Genomic DNA, 26381 nt, shown 5'->3' with positions numbered 1-26381 from the left:
TTTTACAATTCAATTAAAACAAAAATGTATCAAATGCTGATTCAGGAACCTACCTTCGCTTGACTACAATCCACCTTGACTGAAGCCACCAGACACCACAGTTTGCAGGCTCTGTAGGACAATAAGAGAGAACCTAATCCACTTTTTATGTGTGAAAAACTGCTGGGTTGCCAGGGGTCCCTACTGTGCCAGCCATTCAATGAGAGGAGATAGCTTTGAGTCGAAGGACACATCTGAACTAGCATTTTGTTAAATTTTTGATAATGTATGAACAGATTTTTAAAATAAAAGAGAATGCGGGAAAGTGGGACCCCAGACACAAGAAGAGTAAAACAAATTGTAACCCGTCAGCACTAATGTAGCATATGGCAGCCACGTGCTACCCTATAGACCTTGTTAGCAAGATTTTCTGTTTTAGCACTAATATTATCTGTACTCTATTGTAATGATTTCAAATAATTGGGCAATAAATGTATCTTTGTCCATTCAGATTTTAAGAAGCATATGGAAGCCACCGCTGTTGTCTTTCCATTACCTCTGATAAGGAACAATGTAAGGTTGATTAAGCTTGCAGAACAGATCCCCATCTACTTTACAATATAAAGCACAGGAAAACCCCTTTTTTGGCTTAATGTGTTAGCAACTGAAGATACACAAAGGAACACAAGTCATTTTGAAATCTGAGAAGTTAAAAGATCCCCATTAGTAATAGACATGCCAAACCTGTAGGTCTCAGACGTCACCCCTTAAGTGCTGAGGCCTTTTTTGATGTTTGGGGTAATCAAAGCTTATGCTGTCATGATTTTTCTTTTTCTACAAAAGGTATGCTGGCCAAATTTACCTCTTTTACCCCATGCTGGGGATTCTAAAGATACCCAGGGTTTGTTGGTATCAACAGAGAGAACCCAAAAAATGGCTAAACTGTAACAAAGTTTTGCTTTTTATTGGAAAAATGTGCAGCTGGTTAAATTCATTTATTTATCACAGTGACTGATGTCGAGGTATGTTTAAGCATACCAATCGCAAAGCGAGGCCCTCTATATTCGAAGGCTGCATATACTGAAGTGCTTTAGTACTTTTCTTTTTTCCAGTCCTTCCATAAGCCCTGGGCAGTTATTCGTCCTGACAGGCACTGTAAATACGATTTGGGTTTCGGGTCGAACCACATAAAAACATCAATTGGTGGACTTGGCCAGGGGACCTTTAACGATAAACAACCCAGAATTTATTTCTTAAACTCCGTCCATTTAGATTCTCTCAACTCAAACTTATCAACTTGTGGGCATTTGTACTTTTCCCACTGAGTTACGCCTGGTGCTCGTTGAAAGGAATGGACTGTTAAAAAGAAGACTTTTTTTATACTTTAATGTGGTCTTGATTTATCCTTTACTTTATTTAATCACATTATAGTCATGGGACACTTTGCACAATGCACATGGCATGCAGTGTTTTATTTAAACAGCTTGATCATTTACAGAAGCACTGCATAAACCAATGCAAAGTACTTATGGACCTTGTGGATCTCATATTTCATACCATGCCTACTGGACTATGTTCTGTAAACATTCTGTTTAATCAGACTTCAATTTGTTTCTGTGTGTGCATTTCTAAAATCGACTTAATCTAGTGCCCCAGTGCTGTGTGCCCTTATATTATTGTCACGCATAACCACCCGCGTTCTCAATATACAGCAAGCAGCCTTTATTACAAATTCTGTGATCATAAAAGACAACAAAGTGAAGGCTCAGTGCCTAGGCACAACTTTGTCTCCATTCAGTCTATGTTCAGGTATTCTTCCGTGGACTGTGGTTAGGGTTGCAGATCCAGTCGCGCCTCTACTTCTAACAAGGTTCTTTGTCACCTGAATTTTACAAATGTGGACTATTTCACCATTTATTCCCTTGGGAGACAAGACACTTTTCTCAAGAAACACGGCTCCTCCTCCTCTTCCCTCACTATGGTTTTCTCTGCACTGTTTTTTACGTAGACTGTGACTGGCTTCCCTGTAACTGCAGTCTTAGGGGTGTTACCCTCCTCTCTGCACTGCCACAAATCCAATGCGCGCGCAAACTGTGGTTCAAGTGGGCTTGGAGTCTCAAGTGCCCCCCACCAACAATTGCTCTTTTGATCTGTTCACGACTAGGACAAGAGGGTACTTTTACCATCTCGGCGTTTGAGACAGAAAAGCAAACTTCAAGCTGCCTGCCTCGGACTACCTCACCCTTAGATTCAAGCTTTCAGCTTTCAAGTTAAATCGTGCTTTACTCAAACACAACAGCAGTAGAATGCAACCCAAGTACTTTATAAATTTATTTATAGACATTGCATACAAAAGTGCAGGAAAACACACAGACAAGATTAAAAAAAGCAAAATATCGATTCTTCCATTCAACAGAGCCTCCTTTAAAAGGTTTTAGGCCTGAGGGAACAGGAAGTTTCCCCACAGCAAGCAATTCTCCTGTCAGTCATACAGCACTCCCACCGGGGAGACAGGAAACACAGGTTCAGGATGGGCCAACTCATGCTTAAAGACCAGGCCTCACAGCACCCCAGTCAGGAAGAGGCTGGAACTGCAGAGCCAAGAGCTTCTCCACAACCGCAGCTTTTAGTACCAGGTCCAACATTCCCTCTTGACAAGTGCTTGTGCCGTTCCCCTTAAATCCTCGACCCACCTTATGCACACTTATACCAAAGCCAGTCCTGGCACTTTGGGGGGGGGGGGGGGGGATTGTTAAAATGGTCTGGTAAACTGCAACTCACACGTGTTACGGGAGTATGGATTAAAGGAGCAACTTGAACCAGAAACTTTTGCCAAAACACATAAAAACACAACACTACAACCCCTTGTACAGAGAAATGCGGGGAGCAGTGAGGGGTGGGGGGGGAATATTGACAGAAAACGTCCTTCACAATAAAATGACAGAATTAATTAGATAGTACATCTGACCGGGTTCTTGGAGAAAGTTAGTAAAACGGGTTCCTTCAAACAATGCTGTCAAGGGAGGGGGTTGGGATATTCCGGCAGCTTACTACCACATGTGACCGACCACCCGTAACAAAGTCAAATAGATTGAAGCAGACTTGCACAGCTTCGTCCTTAACAATTTGATTTGTTCTGAACAAAAACCTAGCCCCGGCTCTGTGCATTCTCACCACCTCCCAACAAGAATGAACTACCAAACATGGTTTTAATGACATCTACATAACTGCCCAGTTGCCCAATATGCCAGGTGTGACACGTTCAGTCTTGGATTTTTCGTTTCTGAGCCAACTGATCTTTGAATCGTTTAAAAAAAAAAAATCTTATACCTCCAATGATAACAGCAAAACTGCAAGATGTAGAATGGAAAGAGCTGTCGGTTACGAAGTCAGCTGAAAGGTGTCACATGTGACACTGGTCCATTTGGTAACTATTCTTTTGGGTTGTAATTTAAACAACGGGGTGTAAAGCCAATTTGTCGCCTGGCCCAAAATGCACAGAAGGTTCATCACTACACGGTCAACAGTCCCCATAAAAGCCAGAAACACAAACACTCAATGTTTGCCCCATTTGCAGCTCACAGACAAAGCGCTTCTACTTTCTGCTTCCGACACAGAGATGATTGACACAGATTGTGGCATATGGAACTTGGCTGAGATGCAAACTTAGCAAGTATGAGGGAAAGCACTGGAAGCAACTTTGATGGAGGCAGAGAAGCAGCTCTGTACCAGGCAGGTAAGCACCTGTGCCGAAGGAAGAGCCACACAGAATATCCCAGACATGACACGAAGGGTTTGATGCAGGCTGGACCAAAATGAAAATGTAGCATCCGGAGTGACAGCGCTGACAAAAAATGCAGGTAGAAATTGTTCGGTTGATGACGGTACCTACATACACCTAGGAAAAGGAGAGGTCCACCTCAGCGATACCTTGGTGTGACAGAATCCGCAGAGTCTCACCAGCACAGTCAACAGATTCACATGTGACTGAGGATCACTTCATGTATACCAAGAAGAGGGGCCTCTAATGAACCCAGGCAAGGCACGGATGCTTTTCAGTGGCATCTGAAGCAACAAGCAGGAATTTTCAATAAATCAATGGAGGTGGGAGGTCACTCTGTATCAGTGATACTGCAGAAAGACAGGCCTGGGAGCCTTTCGCGAGTCAGGGGGTATAACTAGAGAAGAGTGCGGACTGCTGCTCTGTGGGAAACCAGAATACAGCTTTTCCCTAGCCCCACTGGTACCAAGGCCGCTTGCCAAGTCTTGAGAGTACAGCCTGGTCAGATCTTAGCAGACTTGAAGCAGAGCTAGCCACTGCTGTCATCGCTGATGAGGCCTTTAAGGTTACCCCAGTCCATGATTCTTCGTTTTCTGGGCGGTTCGTCGTCTTCAGAATCTGAGCCCACATACCGCTTGTGCTCTTGGGGTGGGCTCTTGGAAGGTGTTTGGTTCGGGTCCCAAGCGTTCCTGCGTCGAGGACGGCCTAGAATGGTTAAAAAAAACCACAAAAAAAACAGATAATACAAGTAATTACATTTTTACAGCACTGATAACCCACCTGAAGGTAGGATCGTAAAATAGCAAAAAGGCTACCTACAAATTATGATAATGTAACATTTGGCCAGTTGGATCTGGCAGCCAACAAGGTCAGTGGAACAATAACGTAGGCATCTTTTTTCTCCAGAGCAGTCCTATTTCAGTTAAGCAGCACATCGATAGACTAAAAACCGTCGTCATTCATTTATTCTCAAAGTTACTTCTTAGTTCCTTAGAATTCACTTCTGTTTCCTACTCCTGCTAAGTTCTGCCATTTTAATTAAATTATTTTATTAATATTTGGATCTCTAATGAGGTGTACCGTAAAACAAGGCAGAATATACAAAATGATGGGCACAATTATATCAAAATAATACTACTACAATTATACATTTAAATCCTTTACCACCATTAAATAAATCAAGTTAAATACATACGTAATTTGTTAGTCTAAAACATGCATATATGGACAATACATAAAAGGTTACAATTTTGTGCAAATAGACCAGACAACCTGGCAGCAAATATTTATGTGCAAATTATTCTTAAGAAAGTAAAATCAATAACATTTGTGCCAAAATCTTCTTAAGCCTCAAAGTTTATGGCCTTGCTAAATACTGTTACTATGGATCATGATAGTATATAGGCATTAATGCGTAATTTCATTAGTAAATCCTATACTTAAAATTACACAATTTTACATAAAAAATCCAGTCCCCCATAGCAGCAAAAGTTGTGTACAAAAGTTTTCCAAAATAGATAAAAGCACTGGCAGCCATAGAATAAGCCTGCAAGTAACAGTCCTGTAGTTTCCTTCCTCTTGACTGGCATTTTATTTCATTCTTTGGGTTAACTAGAAACTTATGTGCTGCCGCTACGGTTTTAATATTATTCTGTATGAAGATTGGCAGAAGCAACTGAAGACGATGTGGTAACAGAGCTGGGCAGACAAACAGAACATGGGTACGGTTCTGAATGCCCGAATTAAACATATTACAGTATTATGCTGTTATCGCAGAGGTAGATCAAATTGTAAAATCATTTAACGGGAGTAAATTCATACAACATAAAATCAACAAGCAAAGAATACCATGATCCAATTTCCAGGCTAAATACTTCTGGGCAACTCTTGAGTTACTTGATGCAGATATTATTTCCAAACTTTTCTTCATCCTACCATACTTGAGATCTCTCTGGAAACTAATGATACAACTATTACTTTTTTATTAAAAAAAAAAAAAAGAATTCTGAGACTGGAAGGGAGGACACAAGCTCCTCCTGTGCGTCAAAACAGTTTAATGTGAAGAGTAAAGTCACGAGAGAAGGAATATTTATCTGCTTTTGCACCCAAAAATTCCAGATTCAAAAAACCCTTTGTGTTCGATTTGCTATTCTTCAGGTGATTGCCCCATCGAATTGCTCTAGCTAATCCTTGGACAAATGAACTTATAATTCTAATCGAATAGCTGGAGTTGGGACCGATTTATTAAAATTACATAATTTACGCAAGATTTGGTCTTCTATCTTATCAAGAAAGCTCAATTTTCCCATTTGGATAGATTCAATACCATATAGGAGTGTTGGACAGACTTTTACTTTAAAAACAGATATCATATGCCAAAAATCCCTTCGCCCCTTTACATTATAAAATGCACATAGCCCATTTGCATGCGAGGCATCTTTGCAAGAGCAGTTTTCAATGTGGGATTTGTCCTTTGTGTTACCAGCTATTGACTTGACCAAGTAGAGATAAGAATCTACAAACTGAAGTTTCTCTAAACCAATTCTCCAAACAAAGTTCCTATTCTTTCTGCTCTTTCTATTTGTAAAATCAGGATTTTAGTCTTAGCACAATTTACCTTCTGATATTGTACTGTCACATATTCCTGAAGTGACAGTTTCTTATTCAACCCAATGGGAGTTAAATCCATAATTACAATATCGTCCACGTACATCAGACAGAGAAAGGACGGCCACCTAGCTTCAGTGCATCACCCACCAGTGGAGCAAGGCATTTGGGTAAATCTGCTATGCACAAAGAGAAGAGTAGTGGGGCTAACAAACAGCCTTGCTTCAAGCCATTTTTGGTTGGAATTATGGCAGATAGACCTAATAGCACCTGGCACCACGTATGAGAGTGTTAAGCTATAATAAGAGTTAAAAGGGGGCAGGCACTCCTATTTTTTGTAATTTGTTCAAGAGCGTTGGTCAGTCTCCCTTATCAAAGGCCACTGAGAAATCAATAAATGCCACATATACATTTGACCCTCGGATTAAAGTGTGCGTCTCCTCAATCAGTTTCAACATACAGATATTATCCAAAAGTGCATTTTTTTAAAATGAAATCCTGCTTGTTCAATGGGAAGAATTTTCTCCTTCACAACCCAATCAGTATGATGATATAAAATACTGCGTGTAAATACTTACCCTACTGCGTCTAGTAAAGCTATTTGCCGGTAGTTACCCGGAGGGTGTCTAGACCCCTTTTTAAAGAGTGGAATTAAAATACTACCAGACCAGACTTCCCTGCTGATAGCAATAATTGAAAAGGGGTTTAAGATATGTAGCCCACAACAAAGGCTCTTTTTAAATTATTGACATGGGAATTTCGTCAGGACCCACTGCCCCAGACGGTCTTATTCTCTTAATGAGTGCTACAATCTCACACCTCAAAGGAGCATAGCTAGGTTCTGGCAACCTAGGTGTTACGGTTATAAAAGAAGAAGTCCAGACTGAATTAGAGTTGGCTGAATAAAGATCTACAAGATAAGATTTCCAGTCTTCTTCTTTTATGGAAATTGGGAGGGATTTTAACCTAGACCCAGTGCTATCCGAGAGTGTTTCCCAAAACCTTTTAGTGTCATTCCTTGAGGCCGCCTCTTAATTGGACTCAGGTCTTGAGACCCTTCTTGAATTGAGTCAGCGCCTGGGATTGCCCGAGTGGGAGAGGCAGGGTGTTCTAGGTCTTGGCGGAGGTAGGAGAAGGATCTTCTGCCAGTTCTAGTTTTGTGGATCCGTGGGACAGTGGACAAGGCCAGTTGGGTGGAGCAGATGTGTCTGGTGGGTACGTGGAACGAGAAGCAGTGGTTCAGATATGCTGGTCCGGTGTTGTGGAGGGCTTTGTAGGTGTGTGTGAGGAGCTTGAAAGGAATTCTTTTGTCGACTGGGAGCCAGTGGAGTTCTCAAAGGTGTTCAGTGATGTGGCAGCGGCGACGGATGCTGAGGACCAGTCTGGCTGCGACATTTTGAACGTTCTGTAGTTTCCTGAGGATTTTCTGGGTGACGCCGGCGTAGAGTGCAATGTCGTAGTTGAGTCTGCTGCTGATGAGTGCGTGGGAGACAGTATTTCTGGATTCAGTGGGGATCCATATGAAGGTCATTCGAAGCAGGTAAAGCGTGTGGAAGCATGATGAGGATACAGCATTTATCTGGAGGTTCATTGTGAGCGAGGACTCCAATATGATGCGGAGGTTTTGATTGTGGTCTATGGAAGTGGGGGTGAGTTCCCAATACCGCGGGCCACCAGGAGTCATCCCAAGCTGAGGGGGTGGGTCCCAGGATGAGGACTTTAGTCTTGTACAAGTTGAGTTTGAGGCAATTGTCTTTCATCCAGGTGGCAATGGCCTTCATCCCGCTCTGGAAGTTTTTTTTGGCGGCTGTGGGTTCGTTAGTGAGGGAAGAGGATCAGCTGGGTGTCATCAGTGTAGGAGCCGATGTTGAGTCAGTGGTTCCGGACGATAGCTGCGGGTGGGGCCATGTAGACATTGAAGAGGGTGGGGCACTCTGTAGCTGATCTCAGTGGGTTCTGAGAGGAACAGAGGTAGTCTGACTCCCTGTGTTCGACTGGTGAGGAAGGAGTGGATCCAGTCAAGGGCCTTGTTGAGGATGCCAACGTCATCGAGTCTCATGATTAGGGTGCAGTGGGAGACTGTCAGAGGCGGCCGAGAGGTCCAGAAGGATGAGGGCTACAGTTTCGCCCCGGTCGAGATGGGCTAGGATGGCCTTCTCTTTGACCTTGGCTGCATAGGGTAGCATGGAGATGGGTCTGAAGGTCTTGAGGTCTGTTGGGTCACGGATGGCTTCTTCAGCCGGGGGTTGATCTCAGCGTGTCTCCAGTCATCGGGGAAGGTGGCGGTGTCGATGGAGCAGTTGATGGTGCAGAGAAGCTCGGGGCGATGGAGGTGGCTGCTCTATGGAAGATGTGCTGCGGGCATTGATCCGAAGGGGCTCAGGAGTGGATGGTCTTCATGGTCTTGAGTGTGTCGTCTGTAGTGAGCAGGGTTCAGTTGAGCATGATCTATTGGGGTGCGGCATGGTGGGGTGCAGTGTTGTCAGGAATGGTGGGAGGGTCTTGGGTGTCGAAGCTGTTGTAGATCTGCCTGCTCTTGTGGTAGAAGAGGGTGCTGAGTTTGTTGCAGAGTTTTTGGGAGGGTGGGAAGTCTGTGGTCTCGCTGTTGGGCCTAGCAAACTCCTTCACTATGGCAAAGAGTTCTTTGCTGATGTGTGCATTGGGGTTGATTCGGTCTTGTTTTCTTTGTGGTTTTGAGGAGGAGGTGGTGTGCGGTGACTGCTGCTTTGAAGGTTGCATGGGTTTCCCAGGTTTTGTTGTTCCATCTCTTCTTGAGTCATCCATAGGTGCGTCTGGAATCACGCAGTGCGTGAGTGAACCAGCTGGCCTGCTTGGGGTGTGGTTTGCTGGGTGCCTTCTTGAGGGGTGCCAAAGTGTCTGAGTAGTTGGTGATCCATTGGTGGAGGTAGCGTGCTCGGGTATTAACGTCGGTGGTGTGGTAGTGCTGAGGGAGGCGGTGAGATGTTCTTCGGTGACCTTGTTCCAGCTATAGCAGGGGGGGGGCCTTGGTGAGGGTGATGGTGTACGGTGGGTTTGGTGAAGGCGAAATGCATGCACTGGTGGTCGGTCCAGAGCAGTTTGGTGATTTGGCTGTAGGTGATGTTTTCATTGGCAAGAAGACGTGGTCAAGCACATGTCCTGCTGCCTGGGTTGAAGAGGTGACTAGCTGCTTGAGTCCTACGCTGGCAAGGTTCTTCAGAAGGGATTCGGTGTTCTGGTCATCGGGGCTGTCTAGGTCAAAGTTGAGGCCGCCGAGTAGGATGTAATCAGTGGATGAGAGTGCCTGGTGTGGCCTGAAGTCAACAATGGCGTTGGTGGTCTGTAGACGAGGGTGCCATGGAGAGTGGTGTTAGGGTTGGTCTGGACGTGGAAGTGGAAGTGTTCCATGGTTATTGTTGGGTCGTCCGCATGGGTGGTCAGGCGGAGGGTGTATTATGGACAATGGTGATGCCTCCTCCTGGTCGGTCGGTGCGGCCCTTGCAGATGATCTTGTAGCTGTCGGGGATGGCAGTGGCTATGTCCGGTTCAGAGCTAGGGTTTGTCCAGGTTTCTGTGAGGAGGGCAATGTCGGGAGGGACGGAGTCGAGGAGGTCCCAGATTTCTGTGGCGTGTTTGTGGATGGAGCACTTGTTAAGGAGGATGTAGCTGATCCGGTCGGATGCGCTGTTGGTCGGCTGGGCGGCAAGAGAGGCTGCAGCGCAGAGTTGGGCAAGGGTGCAGCTGCAGTAATGACAGAAGAAAGGTCCTTGGGTGTCCTCTGGTGACGCGAGGTGGCTGGCGGCGTGGCGCCCGTTGTTGAGGGCGAGGAGGGTGCTGGCATCGTATCGGTGGAAGGTTCGAGGACCAGGGTCAGTGGCGCTGGGCACAGTCCAGGACCAATTATTCATGGAAGAGTTAGATTAACAGAATTAACAACTTATTTGAGCTTACATTAATCAGCTCCCAAACGTCTGTAAATCGTGAAAATAAAGGTGCAGAAAAATCCACTAAGTATTATTACAATATATTTATTTAGTCATTTAAAGGAACAATCATTAGAGGGTCAAGAAGGTAGGAAAATGTTCTAGGGAACGTGTAGGAAGGAGTGCTCAAGTGTATATAGAGTCAAGAGAGCTCAAAGTGTGTAGAAAAGTTAAGAGCATATATTTACAAGACTGTACAAAACTGATAATCAATAAACAGTTAGATGCAACCTGGCTACTTGCAAATTATTCATTTGAATTTGTAAGGAGAGTTTCCGTAAAGCTGTAAACAAGCGTAATGGGGAAAGGGAAATTGGTCCAGGTGCGGTAGGGGGTAGCGTCGACGTTTCGATCCGGCTTATCGGCAAAAGAGGTACTTTAATACCTCAGCTATGCGGATCTTCCTCAGGACAAGGGGACGGGTGAAGTGACACTCAACACTCTTGCAATGCTCAATTGGAGTCCAAAACTTGGTTACACCAATGCCCGTAACGTGGCAAGGGCCAGCTAAGGACAATGCCCGTTATTCAGTAGATATAGACCATGGCGGTGGTGCCCAAACCATCCATGGAACGTAATATTCAGATCCGCATTTGTGGCAAAAATTGGCTGAATGAATCAGGCAAACCAGGGCTCAGCGTGATGTTCACAACTGGAGACGATCTGATCGACGTCCTTACTCCATCGCTGTAGCAGCATAATAACCGATACCCAGGTCCAGGGACCTTTTGGGAATACCCCATTGTTTATAATGGGCACGGTCCAGGCACAGACGGGCTTTCCTTTGGCGCGCATGGCCGCTATTAAGTAGTGTGCGGGGGAGGGGGGCTGGGGGCTGGACAGCTGGGAGGCGAGAAACGCAGGTAGCCAGAAAGTGCACTGGAGGCAGTGATGCACTACCACTAGACCACCAGGGATGAGGCGCAGGTGGATGCCTGCGAGTGGAGGAATGCAGGGCGGCTTAACACAGTATGTTCTTCCATAGACCAGTTCTTTACAAACCAATATTCTTGAATACATACTATATCGGCTTTCTGCTCCTTCGGAAATAGCGATTGATTTTTATCAGTATATAAGCCGGCTGCATTCAAAGAGATTAATTTGAGACCCTTACTGGGAATAATTCCTAAACCATAGCCCTGCAGAGCTATATGCATTGAGAGCCCCCCTGCCACCCAGCACCATTTCCTGTCTCTCATCTATATTCTGTATTTGTTTGTTCTCTCTCTGCAAATAGAGAAACTCTCCTACCATCTTTTCCAAAAGAGACCTTCATTATACTTTCTCTCTCCGAGTGAGGGAATTCTGAAGAAAAGAGGCCAGAACAGCAGTTGACCTGGCCATCAAAACCATTAAAATTACGTGAAAATATTTGTTAAAGGTCTCTCCTTTTATGAAATAACATCAATACGACAACATCGCAATGTATCACTGTTCAAGATGTACGAGTTACTTACCTTCGGTAACGATGTTTCTGGTAGAGACGATTCTAGCCGCAGATTCCTTCACGTAGAATTATCCCCAGGCATGAGACTGGATCCGGAAACCTTTTTTACCACAGCATTCCTGCGCGCTGGGGGCGGGGCTACATCATGCGACTCCGCCCAGGCATTGTCCGCGTACGTGACGTCATCGAGGTCACATAAGACCCGCCCCGGTGCGCCCACGTCCGTTTTATTCGGACAACTTATCTGCACCACAACACGGAACCACCAGATAAAAAAACTGTGGAAGCATGGGAACAGTGTACGAACAGCAGAAAAATTGGAAAGAAACGGTGACTAACACCACCAGAGTAGTGCTAACACCGCAGAACCCAAGGGCAGGGGAAGAAGAAAGAAGAAGAACAAGCAGAAACCTACGCAGTCACCCTGCCAGCACATAGACAACCTCCCATCCTTGTGCCCCGGAGGCAAGAACATGCGTAAAAGTCATGGCACATGTAGGAAACCCCTCGCCCCCACATCCTGAGCAAAGAATGGGACCAGTCCCAAGACAGACAGGGACAACAAACCTCCAAGCCACCCCAACCTAGAGGGCAACCACCCACAAGGGCAAGACAAGGCCAGATGACCCCTAATCAGAGGATAGCAATGGAAGGGAGGGGAGGGAGGACAGGGATAGAAAGCAATCCCCCCAAAACCTGGAGTAGCCAGAGCAGCAGGGCACCGGAGCACCGGAACCCTATCCTCCAAAGGACCAAAGGAGGAATGAACCGGCCCCAGACGGAGCCACCTGTCAACAACAAGGAAGGCACTCACAGGAGATACAGCCCCCCACCGGGAGGTGAGTACCGAAGACCAACCCAAGGGTCCTCGCAGAATAGGGGAGGAAGGGCGGGCCGTGAAGGAATCTGCGGCTAGAATCGTCTCTACCAGATACATCGTTACCGAAGGTAAGTAACTCGTACATCTGATAGAGACTACTAGCCGCAGATTCCTTCACGTAGAATAGATACCCTAGCAATACCCCCAGGGAAGGAGGGTCTGTGAAAGGACCCCACCACCCATGCAGAACAGAGGGCCCCACAGGGGACCAGATCTTAGGACCAGGTAGAACCTTGCCCCTGCCAGGCCAAGGGAACCCCACAATCAGGACCCCACCAACCTCAAGGGGATGTAGGAGGGAAAGAAGGCTGAAGAGGCTCGTACACTCACAGCAGAGGAACCAAGGGCAAGGACTGAGAAGCCGAAGCACCCCACTCCTCCACAAGGCAACATAGCTTCCGCCCAATGCCAAGACAGGAAAAGCAGAAGAAAAAGAAGAAGAAGCCGAGAGGGCCCAAGGAAACTAGGGGAAAGAAGGCGAACCCACTCCAGATGGAGAGCAGCCTGCCAGCCAGAACAGCGCCGGCAGTCAAAGCAAGAAGAACAGCCCGAGACTCCAGGAAGGCCGAGTAGGCGACGCCCGGCAAGGGAGACACAGGATCATCCCAGACCTCAGGACTGGAGCAGGGAGAGGAGGAGATGCCGAGCCACCACTACGAGTGGGCGCGCACACGACCTCAGGAAGCAAAAGCAACCTACCTAAACGCCATGGAGAACAGGCACCCGAAGGCGACCAGAACCCTCTAGCAGAGCGCAAGCCATATGACAGCTACCACTACCCCACATATGGTACGTTAAGACCCAAGATATGGGAACCCTCTTTGGAAGAACTTCCGCAGCAGAGGAAAAAACAAAAGAGCCACGGGGGAAAAAACACCGCCGCTGAAGACTTGACAAGCAGCTCAAGCAAAGCAGAAGGCCCAAATTAAGGGCCAAGCCAGCACAACAACTCCTGCAGAACCACACACAATCAACACAAGGGCCGTCCAGCAGCCAACAATGCCAAAGTCCCAAGGAAGGACGTCAACGGCCAGAAAACACACTGCACAGCCAGAACAGCCAGCTTAAGAAGGCCCAGAATCAACCCAACTCAGAAGTCACTGAGGAGGGGACGGAGGAGGAGGAGGAGAAGGCGGAGGAGGATGGAGCCCTGCCAAGAGCCTTTGGATGGCGGTGTCAGCCGGGGCATGGAACAACAGGCTGCCATCAAACGGAAGGTCGATGAGTCGCTCCCGACTATTCTCAGGGAATACTCCGTCCCGAAGCCAAGCATGGCGACGGAGAGCGACTAAGGAAGCCATGGCCCGGCCCAGCACCTCTGAGATGTTCAGAGCGGAGCAGAGAATAAACGCCGCAAGCTCCCGGCCATTCAATGCATGATGCCGTAAGTACACCAGGCCAGACTCCTGGGACGCTGCAGATCCCAGAGACTCAGCCGAGTCCCACAAACAGGAGGAGGCCCTAGCCAGCACACATAAGGTGTTAAGGGCCCACAGGGCCACGCTGGTCAAGGCGAACATGTTGCGTCCCCAAGAGTCCAGCCAGCGGGCCTCTCGGGACGGCGGATGCAACAGTGGCGGCTGGGAGGGATAACCAGTCCGCAAAAGGGGGCTGGCGGCTGAGGGATGAAGGGAAAGACACGCCGGGTTATGCGGCACCGGGAGGTGCCGGTGCAGAAGCGGTTGAGGCACCGGGTCCACTGAGGCAGGACGCCTCCAAGCCCCCGTCAAGGAACAAAGGAGCGAACCTTTAAAGGGAAGAAAGATTTCTCTCCCACCAGAGCCCTGGTAGAGGGCCTCCAATAGATGGTCCGCCGGAAAGTGAGCCACCGGGTCACCCATGCGCAGAATGCCCACAGCCGTGGAAACCGCGTGAGAGAAGGCCACACCCGCCTCCGTAGGGCCCCGCGGTGGAAAAAGCAGCTCCTCCGTGGGCGACAGCTGCAAACTAAGGCGGCCGTCCCCGAGGCCAAGCGGGGCGGGCAAGGGCCAGACCTGGAAGTCAGAAGGAGCCTAAGAATGAGGGACCTGCCGCTCTTCTGAAGAACATCTCTGCCTCAGGAAGGGTGGGGAGCCGCCCTTCGACGCCAGTGAAAAAGACACCACACGGCGACCAGTCTCCGGGGAGGACGACACCAATATACAGCCTGCCTCCGGAGAAGAAGGAGCGTCCGAAGACGAATCCGCGGTACGACCCCTGCGCGGAGCCGTAGAGTCCGCTGCTTGAGGTAGGATGTCGGCACTAGCCGGCGTCGCCGGACAAGGGACCTCCAAGTCACCCCGGAGCAGAGGCCGGAGTAGAGCTGGAGCCGCACCGTCCCCGGGGCGGCGGCGGAGTGACGCCGAGCAGACCCCCGCCGATGTAGCCACCGGCGTGGAGGAACAAGACGGGCCTGGGGAGTGGCACGCAGCCCTCCGCCAGCCGCGGCCAAGAATGAGGCGAAGATCGCTCGGCAACCCATGTGGCGGCGCCAGGGACGATTCAACCTCCGACTCGCCCTCCGATGAGGCAGCCGCCTGTGGGGAGGGACGAGAGGGGCCAGGAGAGGGACGAGGGGTTTTCCCTCGGCCCGGAGTGGGACGAGGAGGGTCCACCGACCCCTGTGCCTCCGCACGGTCCAGCTGCTGCCGGCACCGTAGCTGCGTCGCCTTAGACAGGACCACCTTGTCAAAGGACCGAGAGGGGCTCGGGGATGCGACCCGAGCCCCGGCGACCTCCTGCGACACCACAGGGACCCCCACGGGAGTTTGCGGTGAGGCAGAGATGCCGTGGCCTGAAGGAGGTGCCCCAGAGGAGTCGCACCCCAACAGTACCACATCCTCCAAGCCTGGATCCGAACCAGTCGGCGCCGGGGCCAGAGCCACCGGCAGCGCCGCAGAGGGCCCTGCGCAGAGCGAGGGATCTGCCGATGCCCCAGGAGGGGAAGGAGGAGGAGACGCCAGTGAGGCCTGCAAAGTCGCCGCGTATGTCTCCATTTGGACTTTCGACGCCCCAACACCGGGAAACGGTGCATAGGATGACACACGGGCCGCATCACCAGCGGAGAGTCCACGGCCCCGGTAGGCCAGAAACCAGCCCCCGGGGACAAACTGCGACACTTACCCACCGGCGAGCGACGATCACATGACATCGGAGAAAGGTGACGATGACGACCACAGCCGTATCTGAAGCCGTCCGTCGAACCAGACCAAGGGGAGGACGTCGACCTGGAGAGACGCGCCGAGAGAAGTTTCATCCAGCGCTCCCGCCGCGACTTCAGCTTCAACTGTTGGCACTGCGTACAGTCTGGGGTGCCGTGATCCTCCCCCAAACACCACATACAAATGAGGTGAGGGTCCATCGCCGACATAAAATGCCCACAAGACGTGCAAGTCTTAAAGCCCGAAGGCATTCGCACACTGTTCCAGTAAGAAAATGGAAGAAAAAGGGGGCCCTAACAGGCCCGTAGCAAGGATCGGATTCGCGTTGCACGCGGAAAAGCAAAAAAACTGACGTGGGCGAGCCGGGGCGGGTCTTATGTGACCTCGCTGACGTCACGTACGACGCCTGGGCGGAGCGCGTGATGTCGCCCTGCCCCCGGCGTGCAGGGATGCTGTGGCAAAAAAGTTTCCGGATCCAGTCTCACGCCTGGGAATAATTCTACGTGAAGGAATCTGTGGCTAGTAGTCTCTATGAGATTAGAAGTTTAAAAATCACCTTAGAACAGAACGTCACTCTAGCCCTTTGCGGCAGTTGGGATGGGATTGAAGGTCAAATTTGAATCGAAGTGCAATCTCTTTGTTCTTATTTTATGTATTCTATGGAGCTTTTGTCTCTTTGCTATCTTCTGCATGTGGACACATTTTTTACTGTTGATCTAACTATCCTCTACTACAGATGGTTTGACTGTTACATCCTTTCTTTTTTGGAAGATGGGGAAGACATTCTTAACCTTACTCACTTTTGTCACATTTGGACATGGGGATGTCGATGGCAATAACGCAAAGACCTCCAGCTCAGAAAACGTCTGTAGCGAAAAAGACTGGTCTTTTTCAAATAAATCCACACTTTCCTTGCCCTTTTTTTCCCTACTAAAGGGCACGCCTGCCAGGGTACTAATGTCCCTGAATCTTTAATTTGGAGCAGCATTCAATTAACATGATTTAATTGAGTTGGAACTGCAGCAGTGATGTTGAGATGGCCACTCTCCTTTGGAAAGAGCAGACTTATTACAGGAAATAGGAGAAGGTGAGGAGGTTTTTCCATTTAGGAATCTTTGGTCCAAAATAACAGATTTAGTCAGGGACAAAGGGGAATTCGGAATGTGATCGGAGTTGGACACAGATTTCTCCCCAGGGCCAATATAGAGGACACAACTCTTTCCAGGTAATGCAAAAATTCAGACAACAGAAACTTATTTCCTGACTGGCTACTTGGTAAATGAAGGCTCAAAGACAAATCTGGGGTGACCAACACCCTTGAGTTTGTTATTGAAATTCCACTGGGTGTACTACTAAAAAGCTGCATCTTGATGGAAGGACCAGTAGGTGTATCTCTTATGTTTCCCCCTAGGTTTAAAGAGGATGGAATATCGGTGAGTACTTTAGATGTCTGTGGGCCATTCGTGGCAAAGTCCAAATTGATATCTGGGAAGGTAAAATCTTCCAGTAGAGGGCCTTCCTCTCTAGTTTCAATACTTGTTTCAGTGCATGACCAAATCGCACTATTTACAGGTGAATTAAAAAATTGGTTTGACCCATGAAACATTTCTATTTCCGCCTCAACTTTTCCAGTGGGCATTTCGAACTTATACTCCATAGCAGCCACTCTATTTAATCCTGCCTCTCTTTTAGAGAAGACGGTGGAAATAACATTAAAACCTTTTAAGGTATTTATCTATATTTACTTATTACTTAGAAGATTAGCTTTGTTTTTTTTGCAAGCTCTTGTAAAAACCAATTTCACTGAGCGCAGCTTCGTGGCAGTCATACCTCAACCCTGAGCTACCGTATCACTGGCCTTTAACCCAGTAGGGCGCTGTTTCTTCAGACTGCCTCCTGGATAGAATTACCAAAGGCCTGTTTCGACCAATTAATAATGCTACCGGAAGCAGAGGGGAATTGCTCTATTACATAAGTTATTTCACTTTGCCACGATGTTCATGCTCTGACTCTTTTTAGGACGGACTGTACTTAATCAAGATCACTCTCAAGACCTGGTGGGCAGAGGAGAGAAGGGAGAATGTGGTAGCAGGACCACTGCTGGAGCAAGCTGCACTGACCTAAAGCCGTCCGCTTCGGTGCCAGCAGAAAGTGACTCACGGCTCTAAGCCTTATTTACCCACCCAATATAAGTTCAGATTCTTAGAGAGGGCACTTTTCCCAGAGCGTGCACTGTTCTGTTCTAGGAGCGCAGGTGAGCTAATCACATCAAAAGCAATGTCTTCATCGTTCCACTTCTCTGCACCTATGCCCTGTTCTACTATGTAGCCCATAAGGACTTATCAGCAGGGTAAATATTGCACAGAGAATACAGCGGGGGTTGAAAGGTACTGTAACGGTCTTTGCCCTTGGTACCACTTCTGTCTCCAATGCAGCTGACTGCATGATGCGGCTACCAGGGCGGGTGGGCTCAAGGCGGGAACTCAACGGGCTGACCGCAAGCAGGGCCGCGTTTCTTCCCACTCGTAACTCGTCTGCAGCCTCACTCATTCCCACTTAGATAAATATCACTATGTTGTGGTAGCTGCAGACTGCCAGTCGCGGGTTGAAAAGGAACACAACCAGCACTCAGTATGTTGCTTTCACACATATTCAAGGAGTCGGTAACCTGAATTCTTATACAACGCACAATACTTTTTAGTTGGAAATAGCTTGAAATGCAGCACTAAGCGAGGATTCTATGTCCAGCTTTTGTGCGTATACAATTTGCTGAAGGAGGGGCACGTGCGGGGGCCAGGTGGGCCCAGAGTAGGAGCTCACCGAGTCGACCCCAAGCCGCGTCCAGACCTAGCTGGACCCTTCTACGTAGGGCCTGGGCTCACACTCAGCGAGTGGTAGATACTACCACCATGCTCTGGCCTTACCGTGCCTCCCGCTCAGCACTGCTCGGTTCTTCCGTGCCAATTGCAGAGCCCGTGCTCAAATCTTCTCCGGCCAAGCATGTTGTGCCGTGGTTGGCACCTCATGACGCCGCCTGTGTAATTTCTCACAGCGTGGCTCGGCGGCTCCACTCGATTGTAGTGTCTAATGTTAGAGTTGTGTAGCTTTTCCTCGCAAAGCGTTTCCTCTCACACCATACTAGCAACTAGCCACCTGAAACGTCAAAACAACGACTTCCTTTTTGTCACCTATTTCCAGCACCAGAAAACTATACTTTAGCAGATTGGAAAATCTCTGGAACCTCTGGAAGAGGTTTGTTCATCCAGCAGTTTATGTTTTATTTCTATAGTGATCAAAGCCTTGAAAAAGCCACTAAGTGTTTCTGGGTTGCCAGGTAAGAGACTACCATGTTTGGTATGAATGGCTGGTAGTGTGGGTTTATAGTATGGTCTATGTGGGAAGGGTTGGGTGTTGTGAAAGAGGTTCAGAGGGACAAACGAGTGGCTGTGCTTAGTCAGAGATTGAGGCAGAGAGGTGCAGAGTCACATTTACTGCTATTTACCATAGCAGTGGGGCAAGAACATATTTTTCAGCAGAGGTTCTGAAAACCCCCCATTAATTTTAAACCACAAGCCCACGATGAAACAGTGTAAACTTTAGCATCCCTCGTAACAGTAGGTCCTCCTTCTTTATACTCTCATGCTTCAAAATTGGTGACATAGAATTCACAAGGCCAAATTTAAAGGTAGATTTAGCAGAGCTAGTTATAACTTGCGCCCGCCATGCACTGCTTATGACCTTACATATTGCATCACTCATTACATGTTCTATGACATAAATTATGACATCACTGATGACATCTCAAGTGACATCACGGATGACACAACATGGTTATGCAGCCCCCCAATCCCGAGCCTTAATAGCTCCTCATCTGCCAGGGACGAATCCAATAAAAAGGGGAAAGTAGCATGTAGCCACCGTCTTCGAGCCTTCTAAGGCATTGCTCTTTTCCAGAGACAACAGCTATTTATGCTCTTTGGGCTGGTGCAATAGGTGTTCCACTTTCCTGCTTGCATCAATGCAGGCAGGGAAACAGAACACAAGTCTATTACCAGCCAGCGGGAGCATTTTTACAGCTTTGTGTTTGCTCCCATTTGGCAGGAGATTTGAAAATGCTCCCTAAAGACGACAGCAAACACGTTTCTCTGCCTGCGCCCTGGTGCGCTAAACTGGTGCTCCCACGAGCCTCTCACGGACCCAGAGGGCAAGATACACAAATATTTTTAAACCTTGATTTTATTTTTCAAAAGCTACTGAACGGATTTACATTCAATGACAATCTGCGGACCAAGATCCTGTCTTCTGCTAAATTTGGTGTAATTCAGTTCAGCAGTTTCTGCGGTAGAGCTGTCTAAGGAAGTTCATGGAAAACGTATGGGGAAATTTGCTTTTTTGACCTCCCCTTTTTTTTCCGCCCCCGGTTGACGGATCACTTCAAAACTTTCCAGGAAAGAGCCAAAGTGAATTTGATTTTTGGGGGAAAGTTTTGTGAAGATTTGTGAAATGGTGCCAAAGTTATTAGCAAACCTAAAAACGCCTTGTCTATGGAAAAGCAAACCTAACTATAACTATCCAGTGGCGAAGGGAGGGGCACAGACAGACCGACCCACGGTCCAATGACCTGAGCTTCTGAGTGAACAAATGACATGCTTCTGATCACAGTTGAGGACCATCCTCCCAGTTTCACGGTTTGATCCCACTGATCTTCTAAACGCTGCTGAAGAGGCCTTGTGAGCAACCTGGTATTTGGAAATATAAAGATTCATGATGCTATGGAGCCTAGAAGTGACTGAATCTGCCTCACTGTAGGTTTGAAAGACTTTTGAAGTATATGGCACTTCTGAGTCAAAGATAACTCCCTTTTCTGTGGAAAACACTTTCCAGTTCTTGTGTTTATAGTGGCTCCCAAGTAACTTTGAATCTGAACTGCTCTGGAAGTTGATTTTGAAAGTTCACCTGACGACTCAGATAGTGCAAAAGAGATATTGTGGTTTTGAAATCTCAGAAGTGCGCATTGAGTACTGTTGGCCTTGATTAGCTAATTGTTGTATCCTCTATTGGTCCTTCCCTTATTTAGAATAGTCTGGTCATTGGGTTCTAGGTTCGGAGGTTCGGCAGTTGTGCGGAGACCTCCGGAGCTGACTGCCACAAGTTTTCTTGCTGTGTGCTTCGACGAATAAAGAACCGAATCCTCCTACATCAAAGTTTCTCACTTCTCTTAATTTTGGTGTGAAGCACGACGTGACATTTTGGCGACGACCGGGACTTCGCAGAGCACCTTCACTGCAGTTCTCTCCTTCATCCCTTTATCATTCTGGCATTTTCCGCTCACATGAATAACAACGTTTGAATTCAACTTACTGTTCAAAGAAGATTCCTACGGCAGGTCGTATTTTTGTCTCTTCACCCGCTTTATTTGTAGAAGATTCATCTTGTGACCAACTGCCACGTCTCGAGCGCTAGCGCGAGCATTCCTATATGCGCGCACAGTAGAATCTTCATTTCATCCCTACGTCAGCACTCACGCTGGGGGTCACGTCACGTGACTTTATGTGCCTCCATTTTGAAGGTAATCTGTATTGTCAGTCGCAGCGCGGTGACGCGCACACCAATCCTTACGAGTTGAAACAGTACTTTCGTTAAAAGTACATGTACCTCATCATTACCGATTTTGAATCAGTTTCATCCTCAGCGCGGTGACGCGCACACCACTCTCTTTGATTCAAAGCAATTTGAGGAAAAATTCACTTGTCACATTATTAGCGCACAGTGGATTTCTGCTTTGTCGGTGATGCGCACACCTTAAAGGTACAGTCTGAAGATTTTAGTACTTTTTGAAAATCAATTTATAATCCTTTTACAAGCGACGGTGATGTGCACACCTTAATTACTTTCACTAAAGCTTTGTTTTGTCTAAAGTACTTTTCACTGTGATGTGCACACATTCCCTTCTGCACATCCTTTAAGTATTTTTCTTTTCACTACATTTCAATTCATTCTGAGGTTTATCTATGGCCGCCATGCAAAATATTTCTTGCTCTCCCCATTTTCTAGCTGAACCTGGAGTAATTAAAATACAATGGAAACAATGGTATAAAGGTTTTGCCAGTTACATCAAAGCCTCAGATGGTACAAAGTTTGATCCTGTAAGGAAATTAGCACTTCTGTACAATAATTTAGATTCCGAAGGTCAACGTATATTTGACCATTTACCTGTTATTAATCAAACAAATGAGAGTGATTGGGATGTCTATAAAGAAGCTGTTTGTAGACGCTCTAATCATTTTAAAGATGGAACAAGTGTTGTAGTTGAAAGGCATAAGTTCTATACCAGACGCCAATTTGAATTTGAAACAATTGACTCTTTTTTAACTGAATTAAGAGTCCTAATAGCCACATGTGAATTTGATGGAAGTATTGATTCTTATTTAAGAGATCAATTAGTCGTTAACTGTTTCAATAAAAAGGTACAAGAAAGACTTCTCTGTTGTAGGAATCCCTCCTTAGAAGAAACGTTAGATTTGGCTAGAGGCACTGAGAGGTCAGTCGTTGCACAGAAGGAGTTAAACAAAAATAAAAATGAAACTCCCATTGAACCTGTTATGTATGGCTATAAGTACCAAACCTAAAAATAATAATTTCAAAACTCAAGATGTAAAGAAACAGAATGTTTGTTATAGATGTGGGTCCTCTTCTCATTGGGCCAATGCAAAAAATTGTCCAGCCTTGGGCAAACTTTGTGTTAATTGCAACAAGGTTGGACATTTTTCAAGGATGTGTAAAGTGCTTCGTAAGATTGCATCTCTTGAAAATGTTGTACAAGTCCCTGATTCCATTGTCTGTGCCATCAGAAATACAAAAAAACTGTTCTGGCTATTGATTCTGAAGCTACTGATGGTGGTCCTTTGTGTGACATTTCTATAAGTGATATTAATTTACAAGTGACTGTAGATTCGGGATCTCCAGTTACTTTCATCACTGATGAACTATTCTTTAAACATTGGAATCACATACATCTTAATCCTCCGGATATCCGTACCATTGCCTTTGGGGGACATAATATTGATATGTTAGGTTTTTTCTCTAATAACATCAAGTTCAAGGACAGAGTAATCTTCACCAAAATTTATGTAGCAAAGAAAGGATATAATATCTTAGGATGGAGAGACCAAGGAAAATTTGGAATGATTCTAAGACCTGGCACCACTTGCCCTATTTCTCTGGTTGATCTTCCCAATCCAAATATAGAACTTCAACAGTTGTTGTCTGATCATCACTCTCGGTTTGGTGCATAATTTTGAACACAAAATTTTATTAAAGAAGGGCGCGATCCCAGTCATTCATAAAGTACGAAGTGTTCCTCTATCAATTAGAGATCAACTAAAACTACATTTGGAAAAATTAGTTTCTGAGAAGGTTATTGAACCAATCGACTCTTCAGAGTGGATTTCTCCGATCGTCGTAGCCAAGAAAAAGGATTCCAATGACATCAGGCTCAGCATTGATTTGAGATCTCTGAATAAGAACATCCTAATTGACTATTTTCCACTTCCAAAGATACAAGAAATGTTAGCTCGTTTAGGTGATGCAAAATTATTTTCCTGTATCGATCTTAGATCCGCCTACCACCAAGTAGAGCTCGCTGTAGAATCACATTCCCTTACTGCATTTAACACCCCATTTGGTGCTTTTCAATTTTTGAGAATGCCTTTTGGCCTTGCTTCGGCCGCTTCGGGGTTTCAAAAAATTGATGGTCAAACTTTTTGGTAAATCAAAAAATGTGTTGGCCTATCAAGATGATATTCTAATTTTTTCCAAAACGTCTGACAAACATATTCAAATTTTGAGTGATGTTCTGAACACTCTTGAAAGTTATGGGTTTACTGTAAAAAAGGAAAAGTGTAGATTTCTTCTCAATAACATTGACTACCTAGGTCACCATAATTCAGAAAATGGCATTCAACCCAAGTCTGATCTGGTTAAAGCAATTCTGGACAGTCCTGCTCCTATTAATAAGGATCAACTTCGATCTTTTCTTGGACTGTGCGAATATTATTCGCGTTTTATTGATAGCTTTTCTTTGCAAACCGAACCATTGAGGAGACTTCTTAGGAAAGATGTAGAATTCAATTGGAGTGAAGTTCAGTCCTCAGCCTTCACCAATTTAAAAGCCCATGCTTTACATTCTTTTAGGGATGATGTTCAATCTATTCTTACAGTGGACGCAAGTGGTGTTGGTCTAGGTGCTATCCTTACACAATTGGTTGATGGTACTGAACACACTATAGGATTCGCCTCCAGATCACTCTCTCAATCTGAACGCAATTACAGTATGATAGAAAGAGAAGCATTAGCCTGCGTTTGGGCTGTCAGACACTTTGAAACCTTTCTTTGGGGAAGGAAGTTTCTCTTGATCACCGATCATAAACCTCTTGTTTTTCTTTTGTCTAAGAGCTATCATGATAAACTTAACCCCAGATTAGTTTAGGTTGCTTTCAAAAATGTTTGAATTTAATTTTTCTATTAAGCACATTCCTGGAGGGAAAAATACTTGTGCCGATTTTCTCTCTAGATGTCCCTTGTTTGATGAGAATCCATCCACCTTTGTTGATGATAGCAAATGTGTAGTGGGTTTAGTAGATGGTTTGGTGGTGTTAGAAGGGGTTATTACTTATCCTGAGTGGATTCAATGTTCTAAAACAGACAAACTACAGTGTACAATTAAAACATTTATTGTCAATGGCTGGCCTGAAGAAAGAACGTTGTGTGATGGTCTATGATCTTTTCACAAAGTGAAAGAGGATCTCACCATCGAAGGTGATATTGTTTTAAGAGGTAACCTATTAATTCCTCCTGGGAAACTCAGGCTTAGACTAATCAATTTTGCTCACCAGGGTCACCTTGGTATGACAGGCACTAAAAAACGCTTAAGACTCTTTTATTGGTGGCCTGGGATGGATGTTGAGGTTGAAAATTTTGTTGGTCATTGTACCAGTTGTTCCATGTCTGACAAGTCTTTGAAAATGCGTAACACACCTCTCCACCCTGTTGATTTTCCTAATGGTCCATGGGAAAAATTAGGCATCGATTTCATTGGTCCCATGTATAATCTTCACTCTAATCTAAGATACACCTTGGTTGTGGTTGATTATTTTTCAAAATGGGTAGAATGCAAATTTCTTCCCCAACCCTCTACCTTGGCTGTAATTGATTTACTCAAAGATTTGTTTCGACGTGAAGGAGTCCCTAAAATTATAGTGTCGGACAACGGTGTTCAGTTTAAATCTCAATTAGTAACACATTTTCTGGAAAATCTAGGGATTAAACATTTGACTGTTGCCCTTTACAGCCCCCAGGGTAATGAGATGGTTGAGAGGGTCAACAGAATGATTAAAGAAACTATCCAACTTGCATCCTTACAAGGAGAGCTTATTCATGAAGCGTTACAAGAGAGACTTTGGAGTTATCATAATACTCCCCATTCTGTCACAGGGATTGAACCTTTTGTTCTTCTCAAAAGGGCGTTATGGGTCGTCCAAACACTCTCCTTTTTGGGTTCTTGAACATACCAATTCTGCCTGTAACATACCAGATATTAAACAAGTGCGTTCTTCTGTAGGAAAAGTCCAGGATAAAATGAAATTGATTTATGATGCAAACAAGAAAGTAAGAGATCTTCACTTTTTGATTGTAGATTTAGTTAAGATTAGGAGACCTATCGGTTTACAAAACAGTAAGTCTAAGTTCTTTCCTACGACACGCATTGTCAAAGTCTCCAAACATGCAGTTCTTGTGGAAAATGGTGGAGTAAAAGGAACGTGGTTTTGGTAAAGAATGGTATTCATGTTAATTCTGGTTGTGAAAATTATCCAAACAAAGATTTTTCTTCCAACCTTTATTTATCCAATTCTAATCATTCTTTTCTTCCTGGCAATACAAATTGTAATGATAATGTTGTCTCACAGGATGTTGTCAATGATGAGCAATCTGTTGTGAATACTGCTTCTAATGTGTCTTTTCCGGAAAGAAGGGGGTGTTCGGAAATGTCCTCTTCTGCAGTTCATGATAGTACTGTCCCTAGAGAAAGCACCAGAATTACTTGTGTTCCTTATTATTTGAAAGACTACGTGTTACACTGAACTGTTATCTTTTCTTTCTTTGGTTTTTCTTTTTTGAATTTTCTTTTTTGTTACTAGTTTCCTTTTGAGTTATATTTCTTTGGTGTTTAAGAGGGAAGATGTGTTGTATCCTCTATTGGTCCTTCCCTTATTTAGAATAGTCTGGTCATTGGGTTCTAGGTTCTGGCGGTGAGGTTCGGAGGATCGGCAGTTGTGCTGAGACATCCGGAGCTGACCGCCACGAGTTTTCTTGCTGTGTGCTTCGACGAATAAAGAACCGATTCCTCCTACATCAAAGTTTCTCACTTCTCTTCATTTTGGTGTGAAGCACGACGTGACACTAATCCTCTAGTTATGGGCAAATAAAAATCCTATCCCTGCAGAAACACTACTACTACAGTCATGCTGTGCGCCGCTTTTCTTTGAGATATGTAATACTTCCCTCCTACGGAATGGAACACTGAGAT

The 26381-nt window shown here is 45.9% G+C and overlaps 1 protein-coding gene across 1 annotated transcript in view; it reads right to left on the bottom strand.

Annotated features, from left to right (window-relative positions):
• Window positions 1–2286: 2286 nt before the first annotated feature.
• HIRIP3 (HIRA interacting protein 3) overlaps window positions 2287–26381 on the bottom strand; it is a 200035-nt gene continuing 175940 nt past the window's right edge. The window contains exon 7 of the mRNA XM_085618783.1: window positions 2287–4465. Within this exon, the coding sequence (XP_085474909.1) occupies window positions 4290–4465 (176 nt within the window). The 3' untranslated portion in view covers window positions 2287–4289. The remainder of the gene's footprint in view (window positions 4466–26381) is intronic.

This window comes from Triturus cristatus, chromosome 7 (assembly GCF_964204655.1).
Source record: "Triturus cristatus chromosome 7, aTriCri1.1, whole genome shotgun sequence".
NCBI lineage: Eukaryota > Metazoa > Chordata > Amphibia > Caudata > Salamandridae > Triturus > Triturus cristatus.
The sequence above is the reverse complement of the archived record's forward strand: the minus strand, read 5'-3'. Positions and strand labels throughout refer to the sequence as shown.